The sequence below is a fragment of the Camelus bactrianus genome, chromosome 11, assembly GCF_048773025.1.
Source record: "Camelus bactrianus isolate YW-2024 breed Bactrian camel chromosome 11, ASM4877302v1, whole genome shotgun sequence".
Lineage (NCBI taxonomy): Eukaryota > Metazoa > Chordata > Mammalia > Artiodactyla > Camelidae > Camelus > Camelus bactrianus.
Window position 1 is genome coordinate 32,399,798 of NC_133549.1, and position 19,508 is coordinate 32,419,305.

Sequence of the window (19,508 nt, forward strand, 5' to 3'; positions counted from 1 at the left end):
AGTCCTTGGAAAGATCCAATAATACTTGAATGTGCAAAGTAGGTAATTCTGTCCCTTTTTTGTAAATCAAGGATGAGCTGTATTTAACTGTATGAAATGAATATAATAGAGATGAATTTATACAAAGCAATTAACTTGGAATAAAATAAATTGTGCATGGCATGAAGGACATTAAAACACATTTGAAAATTTTTTAATTTTTTAAATTTTGATATTTCTAATCGTGGCAAGAATATTTTTATATATATAAGAGTAAATTAATATACTTTATAGTTAATTGGCATTTTATAATTATGTGTATTGACTGCCAGGCTCTAAATGCCTTAAAAATTGCATTATAAATTGGCAGAATGAGAAATCATAGCCATGGCAGTCACATTTATCTAAATCTGCAAAGCAGTCACTAAAGGGAGGATGTGTATATTGCATCAAAAATCACTAAACAGCCAGTACTTAGTTTATTTTATCTATTTGCAACCATCACTATTAATTCTTTATTATTTTTCTTTTCTGATCTATAATTTTTAAAAAATTGAGATATATCCCAATTTTAGTTAAACAAATATTGCTATTTTTGTCTCATTTTGTTTATCTCCAAGTTTTCCCTGTATGTTAAAAGTTTATCATAAATATTACATGGCCAACACGTTCTGAAAAATCAATTTATCAACAATTAACTTGAAAAATATACTTATCTGTGTGCAGAAAATATTTTCTTATATAATTAGCAGGTGATCCTACCCAGAAAAAAGCTCAGCCACTGAGCTACAAAAATTAAAATCAAAAGTCAACAAAAGCCAACATAAATCTCTTGTTTCTTTAAAGAAAGGGCTTCTGTTTTGATTCCATAGTCTGAATGAATACTGATGCAGAATAAAGAGTTATCCTCAAGTGACCATTCCTGGTTAAGGATGTGTTATAGTTATAGGGATTTTAATTCCTATATTGTGATAAAGAGTCTCAAAACAAAATTTAAAGACTACATTATGAAATGGAAATTTTGCTACATTTGATAACAGAATATCTAAAAATTTAAATGTAATCTCTAAAGTTTCAAATCTGAGTCAAATTTGACTGAAAAGTTCACGTAAGTAATAATCTAACAGTTACACAGTCTCATGACAATAATTTATCATACTCTATTTATTGAAGTGACAGCTCCTTACAACTAAACTTCAGAGTCTCCAAGCACTTTCAGAATTTGTAAGTTTGATTTATACAAGTCCAGGGGAAATCTCTGAGTAATCACTTTAAAGTGACAGGAATAGAATTTTAAAAATTCAGAAAATGCGAACTCAATCTATTTTTGTGGAATAGTTTTCTTTAGGCATAAAAAAGTCACACTTATATGTACGTAAGGCAAATGTTTTAGGCACATAAAATATCCATTAAGAGAAGTGAACATGCTTCAAAAAAAAAAAAAAAAAAAAAAAAAAAAAGGATCCCTGTCACAGAACTGTAACATCCATTACAATAAAGGAGCCTGAGTTAGACAGAAACACCCCCTTCCTTTCTATTTCCTCTACATTAGGCAGTAGTTTCAAATGAAGGAAAGATCTATAGCTTTTTAAAGAATTGACATGGGGACTACGTATTCACTTCTTTTTTTTTTTTTTTTGGCAAAAAAAAGACAGTGCTTTTTTTGCAGTAAAGATAGAAAATAAAACTATAATTCACTCAAGAGGTATGAGCAATCTAAATCTCACTTAAGATAGGAAGAAAATATTTTTTCCTCTCATCCTCACGTTATTTAATCTATTATGAGTAAAACTCCTTTATCGCATCACTCTTTTATGTTTGATGTGTTCCTTATATTTTTTTCCCTTAGCTGTTCTCACATTTCAATCAGGGAAGCCGAAATCCCAAGTTAAATCTTAGAGTGTTTACATGTCTGAACTCAAGCTGATAACATCCGAATAGTGGAGGAGGTGGGACCTTTACAAAAACAAACATAATCAGCTCAGTGATTCTACTCCTTTTAGGGAGGTGGGTAGATGGGGGCTTTAATCACAGAAACAACAACCCTATTTACAATATTAACATTTTAGGAGATAGTATTATAGATTCAGCATATATAGACTTTTACTCTATTTGAAATGGTAAATACTATTAATGCAATTTTTATAATGTGTATCAATACATTATCTTTTACCATCTTATTAAAGTTTTGGTTTACTCAATGAATGATTTATGTTCATTTTTATTTAGGCAGAGTAGAGACCTTTACTAGACTTGCCAAAGTAACATTAATAAACACATTCAGGTCTTGCTTCTGAAGTTCCCCATCACTTATTTTCTTTAAAAGTGTCAAAGAGAATCAATCACTAGGGCTGTTTGAGACATTTTTAAAATCATCTCTACACTGAGGTTCTTGAAACATTTTTTTTAAAGTCATAAATATTATCTACATGAATTAATGAAATCTGCAGTATTAATTCAAAGAAAGAAGTGGGACATTAATTAGACTCATGACACTACTGTGTGATCCAGTGAGAACTGACAGCCAAGTTGTAAGGCCCTTTTAAGAAGAAATTGTATCTTAATTTTTGCCTATGCGGATCTTAAACTGCAAAAAGACTTTTCCTATTACTGCTACTACCACTGTCATCACCATCACCATCATCACCATCATCATTATTTAACAGGGGCAGGACCTCTGTGTGAGTATCCAAGTTCCACCCTGGTGCTTACAATTTGCATTCTGGTGAATATATTTTTTAAGAAGCTACACAATAGGAGACTGAGCTGCCCTGTCGAATTTTGAAAGCTTACTTTCATTTGTTTTGCTGCAAGTGTTGATTTAATTATACTGCATTATTATCAAAGCTGCATTATGTACTTTTTTATTCCTTTTACATGTGTTTGAGGTGAAGACCTTGGCTTTGTCTGCAAACAGTGTGTTTCAAGTTATTCCTTAAGTACTAAATAATAAAGAAAAGAGAAGAAAAGATTTTTTTAAAAGATAGCAGACAGTGATCACAAGGTAAAGGGTTAAATGTAAGATCTCCAAGAAACATTTTGAAGTTGATTAAGACTCCAGCTTTGCATTAAACAGTATCGCTTCCACATGAGTTGCTGCTAATACTGTTATGGAGCAGCTTGAGAGCCCAGTGTGCCAGTGACCTCCTTCACCCTCCAGCCACCCACCGGGCCTTCCTGATTAGCATTCTACCTGGTTCTCTGAGGAATTCCCATCATCCCCTAGGAGCTCATTCCGTACTTCGTCACTGTAGGCGATCCGTGACCTTTTCTATAAAACAAAACAAAAAGGGAGAGAGCAAGATGAATGTTAGAAAGTAAAGGCTTCGAAGCATTATTGGTATCAAGGCTGATCATCTCAAACCTCGAGAGCCCCCTAATGGAAACCCATTTGCTAAAATCTGCAAACCAAAATTGTGCAAAGTTCTTGAACTTGAGAAGTTTTAATGTAAATGAGAAGTTTTTCAAAGGCCAGTAATGAAAGAAAACTCTGCATTGTGTAAGTAGTCTATTAATATTCACAAACAGATCCGAACTGATGTATTATTCCATACAGAGTCATTCAAATAAGACCATGAAGCTGGAGGAAATACAGCTGTCTGTCTATCTGCAACACTCACCGGATTGTAATTAAAACAAGAGTATATGAGGGTCTTTAATACTGTGGCAGGAAATGGACTACACAATATAGGTCTTTTAAAATCTCTAACTCTGGGATATTATCTCCAACTATACACTGGAATGCCTGGAAAATAGCACATCCATATTTCCTTCATCATTGTGATGTTACTAACCAGAAAGAGGTGGAATTTTAAAAGCCCATCCCATTTCCAAACAATAATTTTAATGTCTCCAGTCCTCTAAAAATAACTGCCTAAAGAAAAGTAGTGGGGGGGAGAGAGAGAGAGAGAGAGAGAGAGAGAGAGAGAGGGAGAGAGAGAGAGAGAGAGAGAGAGAGAGAGAGAGTGTGTGTGTGTGTGTGTGTGTGTGTGTGTGTGTGTGTGTGTGTGTGTGTGTGTTAAAACAAATTAAATTTCCCAATCCCGGTCAATAAAGGCAAATAGGCTATGAGTCGACTTTTCACAATTTCTATAAATAAAGACAAGCAGGCTATGAATTGATATTTCCCACACTGAAATTTTGTTTTACAAGAAATCTACCTTTACCTGTAAAGTCAGAGGGACATGTCTGCAAGCAATTCATGAATTATCTAACCGTGCACACATTTGGAAAAGCTAAAAGGCTCTGAAAATTAGTTGTGAAGCTAGAGTGCCATCCTCAGATCCTACTTCAGCATCACTATTTCAGACCCAAATGCAGATTTACAGGTTACTTTGCTGTCTTTTCCTGCTTCTGAACTAACTAAGCAAAAAACATTCAATTAAAAAATGGCTGTTGGGAAACAGTAATCTTTTCTCACTTGGAGACTATAGTTTAGGAATTAAAATTTCTTACCTGCTCAACTGTGATATGAAAAATTATTGTAGTTTAAAAGGACTAGCCATAATCCGTGAGCAGAAGTCAACAAGATTTTTAATTAGATTTTTAAACCAGTGAATGAGGAACACTGCTACATAGAGATCATAATATCTTAAACACAAAATCATATTATATTAGAATTTAAAAGGACTTTTGACATGAAAAACTCACAGATTTTAAATCATTTTAAAGTTGCCTTTCTCAATTGGGGTTCCTTATCTGAACCACAAAACACAGAAAATTATTTCAGTGGCTATTTTCTCAGTTCTCCCAAGGATGGGATATAAGAGAGAGTTTAGTTCATTACACAGAATAGAAGCCTTAGGGCATTCGGGCTTAGCTCTCCTGCAGAATCTGCTTGAAGAGGGCTGAATGGGGTATAAATAAAAATAAAATAAACCTAAACATCCCTTTATTTTCTAGAAAAAAAAAATAAGTCTTGTGGAATTCTAAAGGTAAAGCTTTGGTTAAATGGAGAGTAGAACCCTGTGGTCCTGACTTACAGCTCAGGACTCACTCTACTGCACAAAATTTCCTCCTTATTTTATTACCCTCTGAATATACTCAGGAAAAAAATATAAAAATTGCAAAATGTTATAAAGGATACGGTGGCATCCCCTCCTGCCCCGAGTCTCTACCCGAAGCTTCCCTTCCCTGCTACAAGTGTGTATCTCATACCTTGGCAAATGCAATAAGTCTGGAAGGAGATAAATGAAACCAACAATGTTGCAGAAATGACAAAATAGAAAAGTTTGGTCATTAGCCTGAGGTCAGTAATGACATCTCTATCAGATGTCTTAACTATTCAGGAGTGACCCAAGTCATTCGTTTGTGAACATGCCAGGCTTCATACCACCGCGAACAGCTTCTCTTATTGAACATCTTCTCTTATTGTATTTACTGAAGCTACTATTAATTAGCTATTTCTATTGACTTCATATAGAATTATATTGAAAACTGCTAAATTATAAGGACAATACACTTCATGGTCTTATACAATATTTCAATCAAGCCAAACCTTTCTTTTGCCCATTTGGAGATCCCTGCTACAGTAGTTTCAAACTAGCTAAGCAAAAGTATTTTACAGCATTAAAGGAAATGAGAACCTTTAAACAGGCTGTGTTATCAGAGCTGCCTTTTTAATTATTCATTTCATCACTATGGGGGACTAACACATTCCACAGTATGCAAGAATATCATATGGAGATTGTTTTTGTTTTTCCCTTTTTTCACCAAAATACCAACAAATTGGCATAGATTGTTCAGTTACATTATATCCTTATTTTGATTTACTCTACTTCAAAAGAAGAAAATTACAAACATGTATCCCTAAATATCTAATCTTGTTTTGGTTAGAATCCATTGCTTTTGAAAACCAGCAATTAAGGGTGTACATGCTCGGCAACAGAGGAGAACTAAAGATTTAGCCACAGTTGAAGGGTAGTCCCTGTAAATGTCATTCTTTACCATTAGGATGGTAAAAGCTGGTCATTTGGATGGCTTCCTGGATGTAATTAAGCAAATAATATGCTGAGTTAATAAAATGGTCTCTGATACAACTGACTTCTCTTAAAGAATGAAAAGATATCTTATTTCAAATATCAGAAATAGGTCCTCATGAAAAGGACACAACTAATAAAATAGAACTCCTTACACTCAAGTATCGGTTTACAAAAATTAAAAGAAAATAAGACTTTGCTTTATTAAGAATTATATTTAAATGCCAATATTGGTATTTTCTCCTAAGTTTTTACGGTTTGAAATTTTAAGTAAGCTGATTCTAATTAACTCTAATTTAGCCTACAGGATCATCACTAAGCTGATTACCAAAAAAGACCAATTCCTTTGAATGACAAACTGCTTATTTTATGAAATTTTCCTCCAAAATACCAATAAACTATTTTACCTTTTGTGGAATTTTTTAAAACTTCACTCTACATCACTAAGTACTATGTCATACTTTAATTTGGAAGATTCAAAGTTAATGAAAGTGAAACATCTACTGTATCTTGATAAACTATTTTTTACTTTATTATCAACTGTATAAAATCTGTACTTTCTGTACTTTAGCCAAATGCAAGCATGAGAATTTGAGCTGGAAATGTCACACACTCAGCTACAGTTTGAAGGAACCCAATTCATAATGCATTTTATAAATAGTTAATGACTTCTATACATAAGCTAACCAGGCAAATCAAGAAATTGTCAACATTTTTAGTCTTAGTTGTCAGTTACTACTGTCTACTGGTGCTTTATATGTGGCTTCCAGAGAAGACAGAAGCTTTCTGCAGTTTGTAATCTATTGCAATTTCGGATCTGTACCATAAGGGTGGAAAAGCTTCAACTGACAATATTTGCCACACACACACACACACACACACACACATGCACACACACACACAGACTGTTAAATATAAAGGCATTCCTCACTTTAAGTTGTGTATTTGTGTAAAGTTTATTCCTTCTAACTTATATACTTTGGAGGACTAGACAGTTGAACAGAAAAATCTACAGGTCGTATATGAACCGTAAAAAAAATGACAAATTAATGACTGATTGTTATCCCTAACACATTAGTTGCACAAAGTTTCAATGGCTATTTTAAACTGATGACATAAGTGAGTCTTTAGTTATGAAAGCGAGAATTTCAAATTCCAAGCAGTTTTTACTGGATGAAACAGAACGTTTGCATACTGATTGGTTGATTTTCTTAAAGCCAATTTCAAACAGATACACGTGCTCAGTTCTGCCTGGAAATTTGGCTTGAAACAATCTATCTACTTGACCTTAACATTTCCCAACTGAGCTGAATGTTTTCCTGGACAGGCAATGCTAAACCAGAAACAAAATGAATTAACTTAGCTTAAACTAATTAAGAACTGTGATCTGTGGTACCACCTCCTGTATGATTCTACATGTGAAACAGAGTATACATAACCAGAATGAGGATCCTAGCACCCACTACTAGCATAAGCATAACAATGAAGTTGGTTTATTACTAAAGCGTATATAAGAATTTAATTTCCATGGCGTGCACATGGCAAAGCAATTGCTTAAATTGCCTCACCTGGGAATTTAATACAATGTTATCATCAGACCAGCCACATTGTAAATAGATTTATAATGCTTTCCATGTGCTGCACTCTGTTGCATATGAATTAAGTAATGATCTGGTATTACAATAAAATCAGCTCATTCCCACACCTGGCAGACAGGATATTTCACTAAATTAATACCCATACAGCTACATCATAAGGCACGGGAGAGGAAACAACCTCTCAGGCATTCGACTTGAGTTTTACATAGGAGGCAAACACTCCGTGGCTGTGTAGAATGTCACTGTGTTGAATGGGCTGCTCAAGACAATCTGTTTCTAACATCTGTATTACAGAATTAAGACTTTCTCATTCCCATTCAATTTTGGCCTGATTTTCTTCATTCAGGACTTTAATTACTAATCAGCAATCTGCAACATTCACAAACACTAAGAAAGCCCTTTATTCTAATCTATGTGCTGCAGACAGCAAAATAATTGATACAAAGTGCAGTAAGGTTTTGGTAAGTAATGAAAGAACAGCTTGTCCTACTTCCTAATCAAATTGGTCTATAGAAGAAATGGTTAATAGATTTCTCCCTAGGTCTCAAACAAATTACCCAGTCTGGCCAGACTTTTCCATTGCTTCTACCATGTCTTTCCATCTCCATATATTTTAATAATGCCCAAGGTTACCAGGTGATACATCTATTAAAAACTGTTATGCTTTCATAGCCAAAGAATTTAACTGCTCTAAAGAATTTAACTGCTCCTGTTATAATTAACAGTTTGGGATAGCTACAGAATACCGTGAAATTATATTTATTAGCTAGTCATATAATTGCTGGCATTCATTTCTTACCTAATTTTATCTGGTTCTAATTAAATAATAGCATACTTCCGTAATGCCCACATGGCATTTTCTAAAACGCATCTATCTTTGGCACAAAGCATTCCATTTTTAACCTCACTTCTACTTCTTCACTGGCAATTTCAGCTTTTTATCCTCACTCCACCCCTGACCCAGGACTTAAAAAGGCTCATCAATACAGGACAGGAAACTTAAATTCTGGAGAAAAAATAAAAAGGAATTTATGAAATTGTGTTTATTACAGTGTTCCCTGTGCTATATTAACTTCTAGCAAAAAGCGATTTAAGATTAAAACATAACATGTCACATGATATGGGGAAAGCAAAGTAAACTGTTAGGTAAATGCTTGATCTTTGGAAAGTTGTTAGGAAGAAAAAGCACAGGGCATGAGTGAAAAGAACAGAGATAACATTTCAGTATGTGATCTTGGTCAAATTAAGTTTTCTGAATATCAGTTTTCTCAATCTCTAAAACAGTGGTGACAATATTTATTTCCCAGGGCTTTTTGTGAGGATTTAAATATTAGAAACAAGTGGAAACCAATCATAATACCTTGGATGTGATAACCCTGCAAAGGATGTTCAACTAAACCTTAGTTGATAATATTGGAAAGGATGCGATAAAACCAGTACACATACATGACTGAGAATATGTATTACTGCATCCTTCCTAGAAGACGATTTGCCAGTAGATACCAAAAGCAGCTTTAAAAAATTCATATTATTAAATCCAGTAATTCTACTACTACAGTGTTTTGCCCCATTCCCTATTTTATGATGCCACAATTTTGGGATGATGTTCAATGGTAAAAAACAAAAAAAACAAAAAAAACTTTACTGCATTTCTTTAATACTATCAGAGAAAGTAAATTCCAATCTGTTTCTTCTAAGTGATCATTACACTAAACATGGCTTGCCCTTGCTCAAGGGACTGTTTAGAGTTAAAGGTCAAGCTCATTCGCTGGAAAGTGCACATGCCACATGTCACCAATACTGTAGCATTAATAAAGGGAAAGAACACTTTCTATCTATCATAAACTCAGGGCCAATGGACCATATGCAAGCCACCAGAGGGAAATACTAACACGCCTTGCTGCTAGGCTTCCAGCAGTTGGAAAAGCAGGTTCCCGTGAGAACACTGAAATAACCTATTGTTCTTGAGTATGTAATACCAGAGAAAAAGTTCAAAAAAAAATTTTTTTTTAAATACCAATGTCTTTCTATTACAGTCATTCTCATTCATTATTTTTGCTTATACTTTCAAAAAATTTTACATGTTTGAAAAGGATATTTTATGTTTTGGCTGTAAATAATAGATCATACCATATTTTCTCTTAATTAATTTTTTAAATTTAACTTTAACATCATATGTGAATGTTTATTTGCATACGATGAGGTTATAGCTGTGTGTGTATATATATACACACACATATAGATACACACAAACCCATATGCAATCCATATGGAATGACTCTATTTGTCTTTCACAATGCTAGAATTGACTTTTATTTATACTAGGAACTCTGACCACATTGCCGCTACATCATTTAATGATTTGCAAAACAGAGGGCCCAGAAATCATATAACTGCACTTCTTCATTTCCTCCTCCAGCATTTCTAAACTTACCCCTGAAATGTAAGTTTAGCATTAGTGCTTCAAAATGCAACTTGAGAGAGTTAGCATCATGGCCCCACTTGCTTGCATATGCTTACAGTTTACAACTCTGACACTGCTATTGAACACAGTGTGGCTGTGTCTTAAATCATGTTAGCTTGTCAATCAGTAGTTAAGTTACTTCACTCAGAAACTCAACTCATGATAGAATGCCCAGATGTTGTTGTCAACATCTGGAATAGTGTAAGTGTGCAGTAGAGGAAGTCTAATTCTTTAAAGTCTTTCTCGATATAAAATAACTCTACTTGAAATAATCAAAATATCAAAATGTTCATTATTTTATTTGATAATGATATATAAATACCCTATACATTCCCACTGGAGAATGACACTCTGATAAATGAATGCTATAAAACAGATGCTTCATTTGTCTTTTTAAAAGAACTACTGAAATAAAGTATGTAGATGTATCTAGGTTTCCCTCTGTAATGTGCCTAACATGAGGAAGGAAAAGTGACTCATTCCTTGAAAATCTGTCCACAGTCATAATTTCAAGCAATCTAGACATCCAAGAACAAATGATCTTGAGGATTCTGTGTAACTGACACTGAGGTTATCATATAAATGACAGAATCTTACAGTGGACAGTGACATAAGGCATCATCCAGACCAGCCTGCAAACTTAAGAGATGAGGGGTCCTAAGCCAGATGGGTGATCTACCTAAAACCACACACCTGGGGAAGCCCGGGCAGAACAAGAACACAAGGACAGAATCCACTTCCCAGTGCCAGTGCTCTTTCACTTCACTATAGCACCAAGACGGACTGGGGTGACCTATCACTCAGTCCCCAGGGCAAGGATGGCTGTACCATTCACCTACTTCTCTGAACTCATCATCAGCTATAAAGTGAATTAGTCTGTAGACTTCGTTTCTTGTCAGTCTCCTCCAAAACAAACAAACAAACCTTTGTTTATACACTGTTGTCAACATCTGGAATATTGACAACAATAAATCTGAAAGTTCAAGGATGACAAATGCTTAAGGTAGAATGTTTTCTTTGATGGAATAAAATATCTGATCTCAGACAGTGAGTCACAACCACACCTATGGGTGTAACTTAGATATGTTTCAAGATTAATCTTCAAAGGCTGCACCATAAAGCAACAATAATCTACCCACATGGCAGGAGAGGAGCCATGCTGGTTATTAAGATGTGTTAAGAACTGACAGCTTACCCATGGGATCTGGTGACTCCCTAAGTGGTTACTCTAAAATTCTAGCTTGGAACCAGTCATTTTATAGGCAAACAATTTTTACAATATTTTTTTTCTTGGTACTTCCTTTTGGACCCATGTTGTGACAGCTACTTTATTAAAGAATATGCTGTTACAGTGAAGTTACAGTGCTCATAATTCAGAGGTGTACAGTATACCTTTTAATGCTTAATGAATATAGCCAATAAAACTGTGATGCATAGGCAATAAAACTCTTCTAGCCCCAATTCTCTATGGAAATATTTTGAAGATTACTTCTATATCAGGGTCACCCAAAACTATAAAATACAATAGAGTAAATATGAAGATTCATACCTAGTTCATATGTTTATGATTCTAAAAGATTCTCCATTTTCAGCTGAATAGAATAAAATTCTGCCTACTCAAGGGCTTTGTTTCATCAGGTAAATGTTCTTTCTCTTGTATCTTCAATGTGCCATTCTCTACTGGTTCTTTCCTTTAAGAATACAAACATTTTTAAGTGTACCCCAACTTTATGTATTTTAAAAGGTTATTTCACCCTATATGACTCTCCCCACCTATTGTTCAACCTCTCTTTATCCTTCCTTTCCAAATCAAGCTTCTTGAAAGAGTGTTCTACAAGCACTAACTCCACTTATTCCTATTCCAGCCACTTCCCAACTTACAACAAACTGGATGTTTTTCTACCATGCCACAGGACTCCCCAGGAACACCAGTGACTTCCTAGTGGGCAAAATCATTTTAAAATATGTTTTTTTAGAATAGTTATAGATTTAGAGAAAGGTTGCATAGTACAGAGAGTTCTCATATAACCTACACCTAGTCTACCCTGTTATGAACATCTTACATTAGTATGGTACATTTGTCATAATGGAAGAATCAGTTGTTCACTATTACCCATTATTATAATCTGTGATCTGTATTTTTTGGAGACTTCCTTAGTACCTAATGTTCTTTTCCTATTCCAGGACACCATCCAATATCCCACATTACATTAAGATGTCATGTCTCCTGAGGCTTCTCTTGACTATGACAATTTCTCAGACTTTCCTTGTGTTTGATGACCTTGACAGTTTTGAAGAGCACTGGTCAGGTGTTTTGTAGAATGTATCTCAGTTGGGATTTGTCTGATTTTTTTGCATCACTGTTCTGAGGTCTATGTGTTTTGGGGAGGGAGACCACAGAGGAGGCTCAGGGCTATTTTCATCAACATCATATCAAAGGTACAGACTGTCAACATGACTTAGCACTGTTGATGCTGACCTTGATCACCTGGCTGGGGAGGGGTTTACCAGGTTTCTTCACTGTAAAGCTACTGTTTTCCCCTTCCTGTACTGTGTGCACTATGCAGAGTCCACATTTAAGGAGTAGGGAGTTATGTTCCACTTCCTTGAGAGAGGAGTGTCTGTATAATTATCTGGCATTCTTCTGCATGGGAGAGCTGTCTATTCACTCATTAATTGATACAAGTATGAATCAGTCGTTTTTTCATTAGACCTCTCGATAGCATCTGACACTGTTGCCTACTTTCTCCTTAGCAGTTACACCTTCCTCCCTTGAAATTCCTCCTATCCTTCTGGTTTCTCCTTCTTGGTCTCCTTCATCATAACTTCTCTCTCAGTCTGTCCTAGGTCTCCATCCTTAGCTCTCTTCTCACTCATCTGAATGATCTCATCTATGTCCTTTGTTCTAACCACCACCTAGAGGCTGGCAAAGACATGTTTTCTGCATAAATCTAAATCCTACTTGATGCCTTAGATAATCTAAAGGCATCTCAGACTTAACACAGACAAAGTGGGGGCATTTTCTTTCTCCTATATACTGCTTCTCCTCCTGTTTTTCCTAATTTGATGTACGGTGTTACCATGCCCATAGTCAACCCAGATAAAAATCCTAAAAATTATCCAATTCTCTTCATTACTCTACAAATCCAATCACTAAGTGCTATGGATTAAACTCTTATTTTTCAGAATATCTACAACCGGGGCTCTTAGCCATATTTCCAGGATGTCTGTTACCTTATGCACTAGTCCCAGTTCTTTCCTCAGAATTGTTGTTACCACATATTTCATCATTCTTTTTCTACATGATTATATTTGACAGATACTTGTATGGAAAGACTGACATGTTTTTAGGCAGATGTAAGTCAATAGGCATAAATTCTCAGTTCCTCATCTTGGAAAGTAGAGGAGACCCTTTCAACCCTATCTGTAGCAGAATATCAAAGCTATAAAAGAACCACTGTCTAAAGATTTAACTTATTTCAGAATAGGCATGTTAAAATAGAAAGCAAATTCATTCGACAAAAGCCAACACACTATGGGAAAATGCTAAGCAGTAGACCTCTCTCCAACTTTCTAAGTCAAAACCACATTTCTCTTTAATTTCAAATACAGGCATATCTCATATCAGCTACTATACTGTTCTCCTAAGTTTGATATTCCTATTTTTTATTATATAGAAGCTAAAAGACCACCCTTTCAAATGAGATGATGTTCATGCATATTTCTTCTTTGTCTGTCTGATTCGTGGACCTGAGGAATATGGATTATTTCTGTTATCTGCATGAAGAAGCTTTGCTACAAGCCTGGCATTCAGTTGGCTTTTATCTCTGAGACCCCAAATTGTACCATTAGGCAACAGAGGGCACATATCTAGATTGAACTGTCATACAAATAGATTTTTGTCAGCCATTCAATTTGTATTGAGGAACATGCCAACAAAAACAAAACCCAGCAATTTAAAACAACAAACCTATCCTCTACTGACAGGAACAAATTGCAGTATTTCAAATGAATAAGAATTACTATAGATTGCATATTCTGTGTGTGTGTATGTGCATGTGCGTGTGCGTGTGTGTGCGCGCACGCTCCAGAAAGAAAAATATTCTTGGAATTCTGTCTAGTTTTTCTGGTGGTGGTCTAACATAAAGTAAGCATAAAATATACTTAATACTAATAAACATAGAGAAAAATACTAACAGAGAGGAATGATATGTTATCAGAAGAGAATGAGGCTTTCTAATAAAATTCCAAGTCAAAATTCAATGGCTACATGAGGAAGCTGACATTGTGCTGCATTTTAAGTTTATTCTCTGACCTATAGTCCTGGGAATCCAGGTGATGCCACACAACAGTCAATCTGAGCAGTAAAACCATCATTCTCCCTAAGCCCAAATTGAGTCCGGTCCTGCACCTTCAACATTCACAAAGAACAACTGAAAACTTTAGAGACCTGACCTCATCCCAGCTACATCCAATCTCCTGCATATCTCAGACTATTTGGAAAAGTATTCAGAGTTGATTCATTCTAAGTTGGTGTTAATCTCAGACACTAAAGATGCTGATAAATTATATCAATAAAAATACAGCAATAAAACTTTTCAAACTTAAAAAATAACATCAATTTGCCCAACAGTATATCAAATAGTTTAATCCCCTCCCCTATTATTTTTGTTTGAAGTGAATCCCATTCCCTTTTCTAAAAGTTTCATCTTCATTCTGGAACTTATGGAGCTACTCTTTCAGTGAATTTCAGTCTGAGACTTGTGGAATCAGAAGCTGCTGGGAGGGATAAAAGCAAAAGTGCAAATTCAGCCCTGTAAATCCACATCAAGCTGAAATAGAAAATAACCTTAAAGGTCAAAAACTCCAATTGAACTCACGTAATTTTACTAAATAGAAATCTAATTAATTCAGTTACTCAAATGCAAATATTTACATTCTGAAAATGAGTTTTCTTCAATTAAAATTATATAACAAGAACTTCGCATTTTACAAAATTCTGTAATATGTTACATAACAAAGCTATAACATTTTATGGCATTTGTAGCAACAGGTGCTTATGTCAAGACTTGAGATTTCATTAAAGGACAATCTGACAAAATACTATATTCCTGATATAAGGCATGAAAAAGAGCCATGAATAGTAGTTAAAGTAGACAGCAGGACAAAAGCAAGGTAGAATATAATGCTCCAAGTTGCCTCTACATTTTGGTAAATAATAGAGCTATCCGAGAAAAATTATTTTTACTTTGAAGAAAGTTATCAAATTGCATTACTTTAAAAAAATGAACAGATATGCATGATGTAAGCAAGTTACTCTTAAATGGTTCAGAAAAAAGTAGACATAGATGCAGAGAGGAAAAGATTAATAGAGAAAGCATACAAAAATAAAGGAAATGGAACAAAATATTAATAAGTAAATCCAGGTAAAGAGTATATGTATGTTCTTTGTACTGTTCTTTAAAATCTTGTGAAAGTGTGAAATTAGTTCCAAATAAAAAGTTTAAAGTGATTTAAAAGTGTGAAAAGATTAGTGGGAGAGGGAAGTAGAGGCTCTTCATAAGCTAACTGTCTACAACTAGCTAATGCCTGAGATTAGCTAGATGTCTAAATAAATCCTTGATTAGACAGACAATCGTTCATGTTAAACAAAAATATGAGAACATTATTCCTTTCAAATTCAAACAATTTAAACTGTTAATTTTTTTGTATATGATAGTGTTTTCCATTATCTTTTCTCAGTAAAAATACAGGATTATATTTGCTCGTTTTAAATTAGCAACACAATTTTCTTTTGTAGTTTAGCTATTAGAATGGACTCTAAATGGTCACGGTCAGAGAAGCTCAAAGTTATCAGCTCATAAGAACAGAATATTATCTACAACTTAAAATAGTTTGCCAACAAAATACAGTTCTTTTTCTCCTACATTTCATTCTGAATAAAGTTTTGAGGACAATAATTCTAAATTAAATTGCTTAAAAATAAATTATTATTATTATTATTTTATTATTATTTTATAAAAATGCCTAGAGGAACTTAATACAAATCTCATTGGAGTGTTTTACACTAACTAAAGATCTTTTACTATACTCTTAGATCATTCCCTAATGTTCTTGAAGAGAACACACACTCTCACATAGTTAGACCTATGCCCACTAAACTTTGACTTGATTTGGCAACCAAAGTATCGCTGATCTGTCTAATTTTGACTGTGATAGCCCTGGACAGGGATTGAATGTAATTCCATTCTCTGAAAAGAACACAGCCAATTCTGGCGCTCTATAAATATGCGATAATAATAGAAGCTTAGGGCTAGAAGGGACCTTGAGAGGTCCTCTAGTGCGCCTTGCTCCCTGATGTCATTGCACACTGAATGTACCTGATAAAGACCTCGGGAAGGAGGTCCCTTAACTTTCACAGATGAGGCTTACCAACAATCACTGATGACTGTCAGGAGTTACTTCCCTAAATTAAATTTAAATCTATGGTACTATTGTTACACATGCAGGAGAGCCCAACAACACCTGCTGGCCACGCTTGGCATCACAGCTCTTCACAGACTTGAAGACACTTAACAACTCCACAACTTTCCATCCAGGGAAATGATCCCAGGAACCTTCTTCATCTGCCTAATTTTCCAACCCTTTAATCATCTGAGGGGCCCACCCCAGAATTTTCTCTGAATTATCTTTAGGCATGGTAACCCCAATAATACTCAGAGATGGACATTAGATTCTTCACAGATTCTCTCATGAACCAAAGTGTACCCAATTTTATGATCTGTAAGGCTAAGGAGGCCACTCCTCTTTTTCTGTTCTTTCTTACGTCTGCTCTGAACACATTTAACATCATATATACACACTAATTTTTATTCGAGTTTTAAGGCTAGTAACTATTACTCTTTTAAATTTGTTTTCTTGTCCTTTGAAGAAACTATGATAAATTAGAAAGGCCTCCAATTTAGGCATCTGATGAGCCTGGGTTCAAATCCCAGCCTTTTCCTTTTCTAGTTGTGATTAATAAACAAGTTCTTGAACCCCTGTGTACCTCAGGTCTAGTGAAATGAAGTTTGTGAAACAGCTAGAATAGTGCTTACCGCATACTAGAAATTAAAGAAAAATAACTGCTCTAATCATAATAATTATTATTGAGAATGCCAAGGAGTCTGTTCATCTAGCATGTAAAGCTCTGGGTTTGCTCCCCTCAAGTCTTTATTTTAAGATAGCCTCACACACCGATGCCCAACGTGGCCACTTCAGTTCTGCTCCCAGTTCACCCAAACTCCAGACTATAAAGACCAGACTGCCGATCTATTCCAGCTCCCCCTGGCCCTTGGGACTCAATTTTGCCTCCCATTTTTGGTCTTTTTTTCTTTTGACTCTTTTTACTTATATCTGAACTTGATTTTCTCCGCTTTGACCCTCAACGTTTTCTGCGGATTTAGGTTCCCATTTACCCTTTGGTGCTCTCTCTACAAGAGAAAATACTTACATATGTCATCTCCAGAGGAAATACTTGTAGATGTTATCCCAAACCCTGAAAAGAATTTAGACAGTAATACAACATAGAAGCTTCCAAGATAACATGCTTCATTATCAGCACATCATTTAATGGTGTGAGTTAAACAGACTATGATTCAAATCCCAGTTTTGCTCTTTATTATCTCTGTGAATGAAGAGAGGGTGTCTAACCTCTCTAAGTCTCAGTCTCCATATCTGCATAAAGGAAATAAAAACACTGTGTAGGAATGACTAAATGGGACTTGCAATATGAGCACAGCTGTGTAAGTTAACAAGTTCTTCTAGGTCATCACTTCCCTCTCCTTCCCCACCGGGATGGGGTGAGCGGTTGAATAACAAAAACAAATATATTCTTAGGTCTCCATTCTTGGCAAGACTGGAAAACAGATATTATTCATAAATCCCAAAATATGTGGAGAGGTGTCCCAAAGCAGATGAGATCATGCAGAGGTACTTGGTAGAAGGTGACAAAATGCCTGAAGGATGATAAGAGGACTCAACCATGGCTGAGCTCAAAAAGCACCAGCTAAAACACACTTCTTAAAGGTGAGGGACTCATTTGGAAGCACAAAATCTGTATGCTTTATCTGAAACACTGGCTGTTGGAACAGGTGTAATCAGGCTGCTAGCAGAAGCCCTCCAAGACAGTTTGTTCAGAGAAGCAGAGGAGGTGGGGCAACAGAAAGAACAATGCAGGACTTCTGTTTCCCAAAGAATGCAGAAGATCACTAGAGACCATTGCTTTCATCTTAACCAACCAAACAAGCTGGAGAAACTACAAAAACCATAATTTTTAAAAACTATCAGAGAGATGACAGTACAAAGACACCTAAATGAAGTACCTTCCAGAAAACCATGAGCCTTTAAGACAGAGAAGAGACCCATGGCTGTTCTCATTCCTGGGGTACTAGAGGAAGCCTCCACAGACATGGGTAAGAGGAAACCAACCACACTTCTAAGGGGAGGGTATAGCTCAGTGGTAGAGTCTGTGCTTAGCATGCACAAGGTCCTGGGTTCAATTCCCAGTACCTCCACTAAACAAACAAACAAACAAACCTAATAACCCACCACCAAACCAAACAAACAAACAAACAAAAAAAGAATTTAAACCTAACCACACTTCTAACAAACTATTAAGGGCTGCTTCAGGGTGAGCATAAGAGGTTAGAATTCCGAGGAACCTGAGCCACAGAGTGAGGCATAGGGTCTACCAACCAATGCTTTCCTATGGGTCATCACTGAGTGCTCAGGGCATGGCAGGATTTCTGAGAAAGAAGCTCCCCTGGATTTCACATGACCTCCCCCAATTCTAAGACAGCTGGCTCTCTGAAGGTAGGGTGGAGGCATCAGAAGTCCATGATAAGGATTCTGAAACTTTGACTACTGTAGGCTAGGGAATGGGCAAGAGAGCTGACAGAAACCTCTCAGAGGCATCCCAACATTTCAGCCACCAAAAGCTGGAGTAGGAGAGAAGAGAGCTGAGAAAAAGCCCTTGGAGGCATTCTGGATCTTTAAACAGTGTAAGGCAACTACTCCTCTAACACTCGGCTTATGCAGCAGGGCAGAGAAGAATCTGCCAAGATACACAAAGTCAGGAGCAAGGCTGGAGAGCAAAGAGAATTCCCGGGAGACTCAAAAAAAGGTAGCAGTGGAGCTGTAAATCAGAAGGAGGGGGTCTCCCACAAATCAAAAACATGGTGGCCCATCTGAAAAGCAGAAAGAAATTTCTGGAAACTTACCAGTGCTTAGAGTTCAAGCCATGCTCAAAAGGAAAATCCTATTTCAAGCCTCAAAACAAATTAAACTGAATTAAACTGAAGCTGAGGGGGGTAAAAAAAAAAAGCCCACAGCACAACTAAAGGTTAGACTGACTTAGCCACTCTACCATAGAACCCGGAAACAGAAGGGAGGTTTTTTCTGTTTGTTTTTCTGGGAGGGAGAGGGAGGTTGATTCTTTATTAAAATATC

The 19,508-nt window shown here is 35.7% G+C and overlaps 1 protein-coding gene across 10 annotated transcripts in view; it reads right to left on the reverse strand.

The window, feature by feature from the left end:
• Nucleotides 1–19,508, reverse strand: part of VTI1A (vesicle transport through interaction with t-SNAREs 1A) — a 341,670-nt gene that overhangs the window by 269,730 nt on the left and 52,432 nt on the right. For all 10 annotated transcript variants that reach the window (XM_010969812.3, XM_045506553.2, XM_010969811.3 and 7 more), the window contains exon 4: nt 3,173–3,250. In XM_010969812.3, coding sequence (XP_010968114.1) covers nt 3,173–3,250 — 78 coding nt within the window. The remainder of the gene's footprint in view (nt 1–3,172; nt 3,251–19,508) is intronic.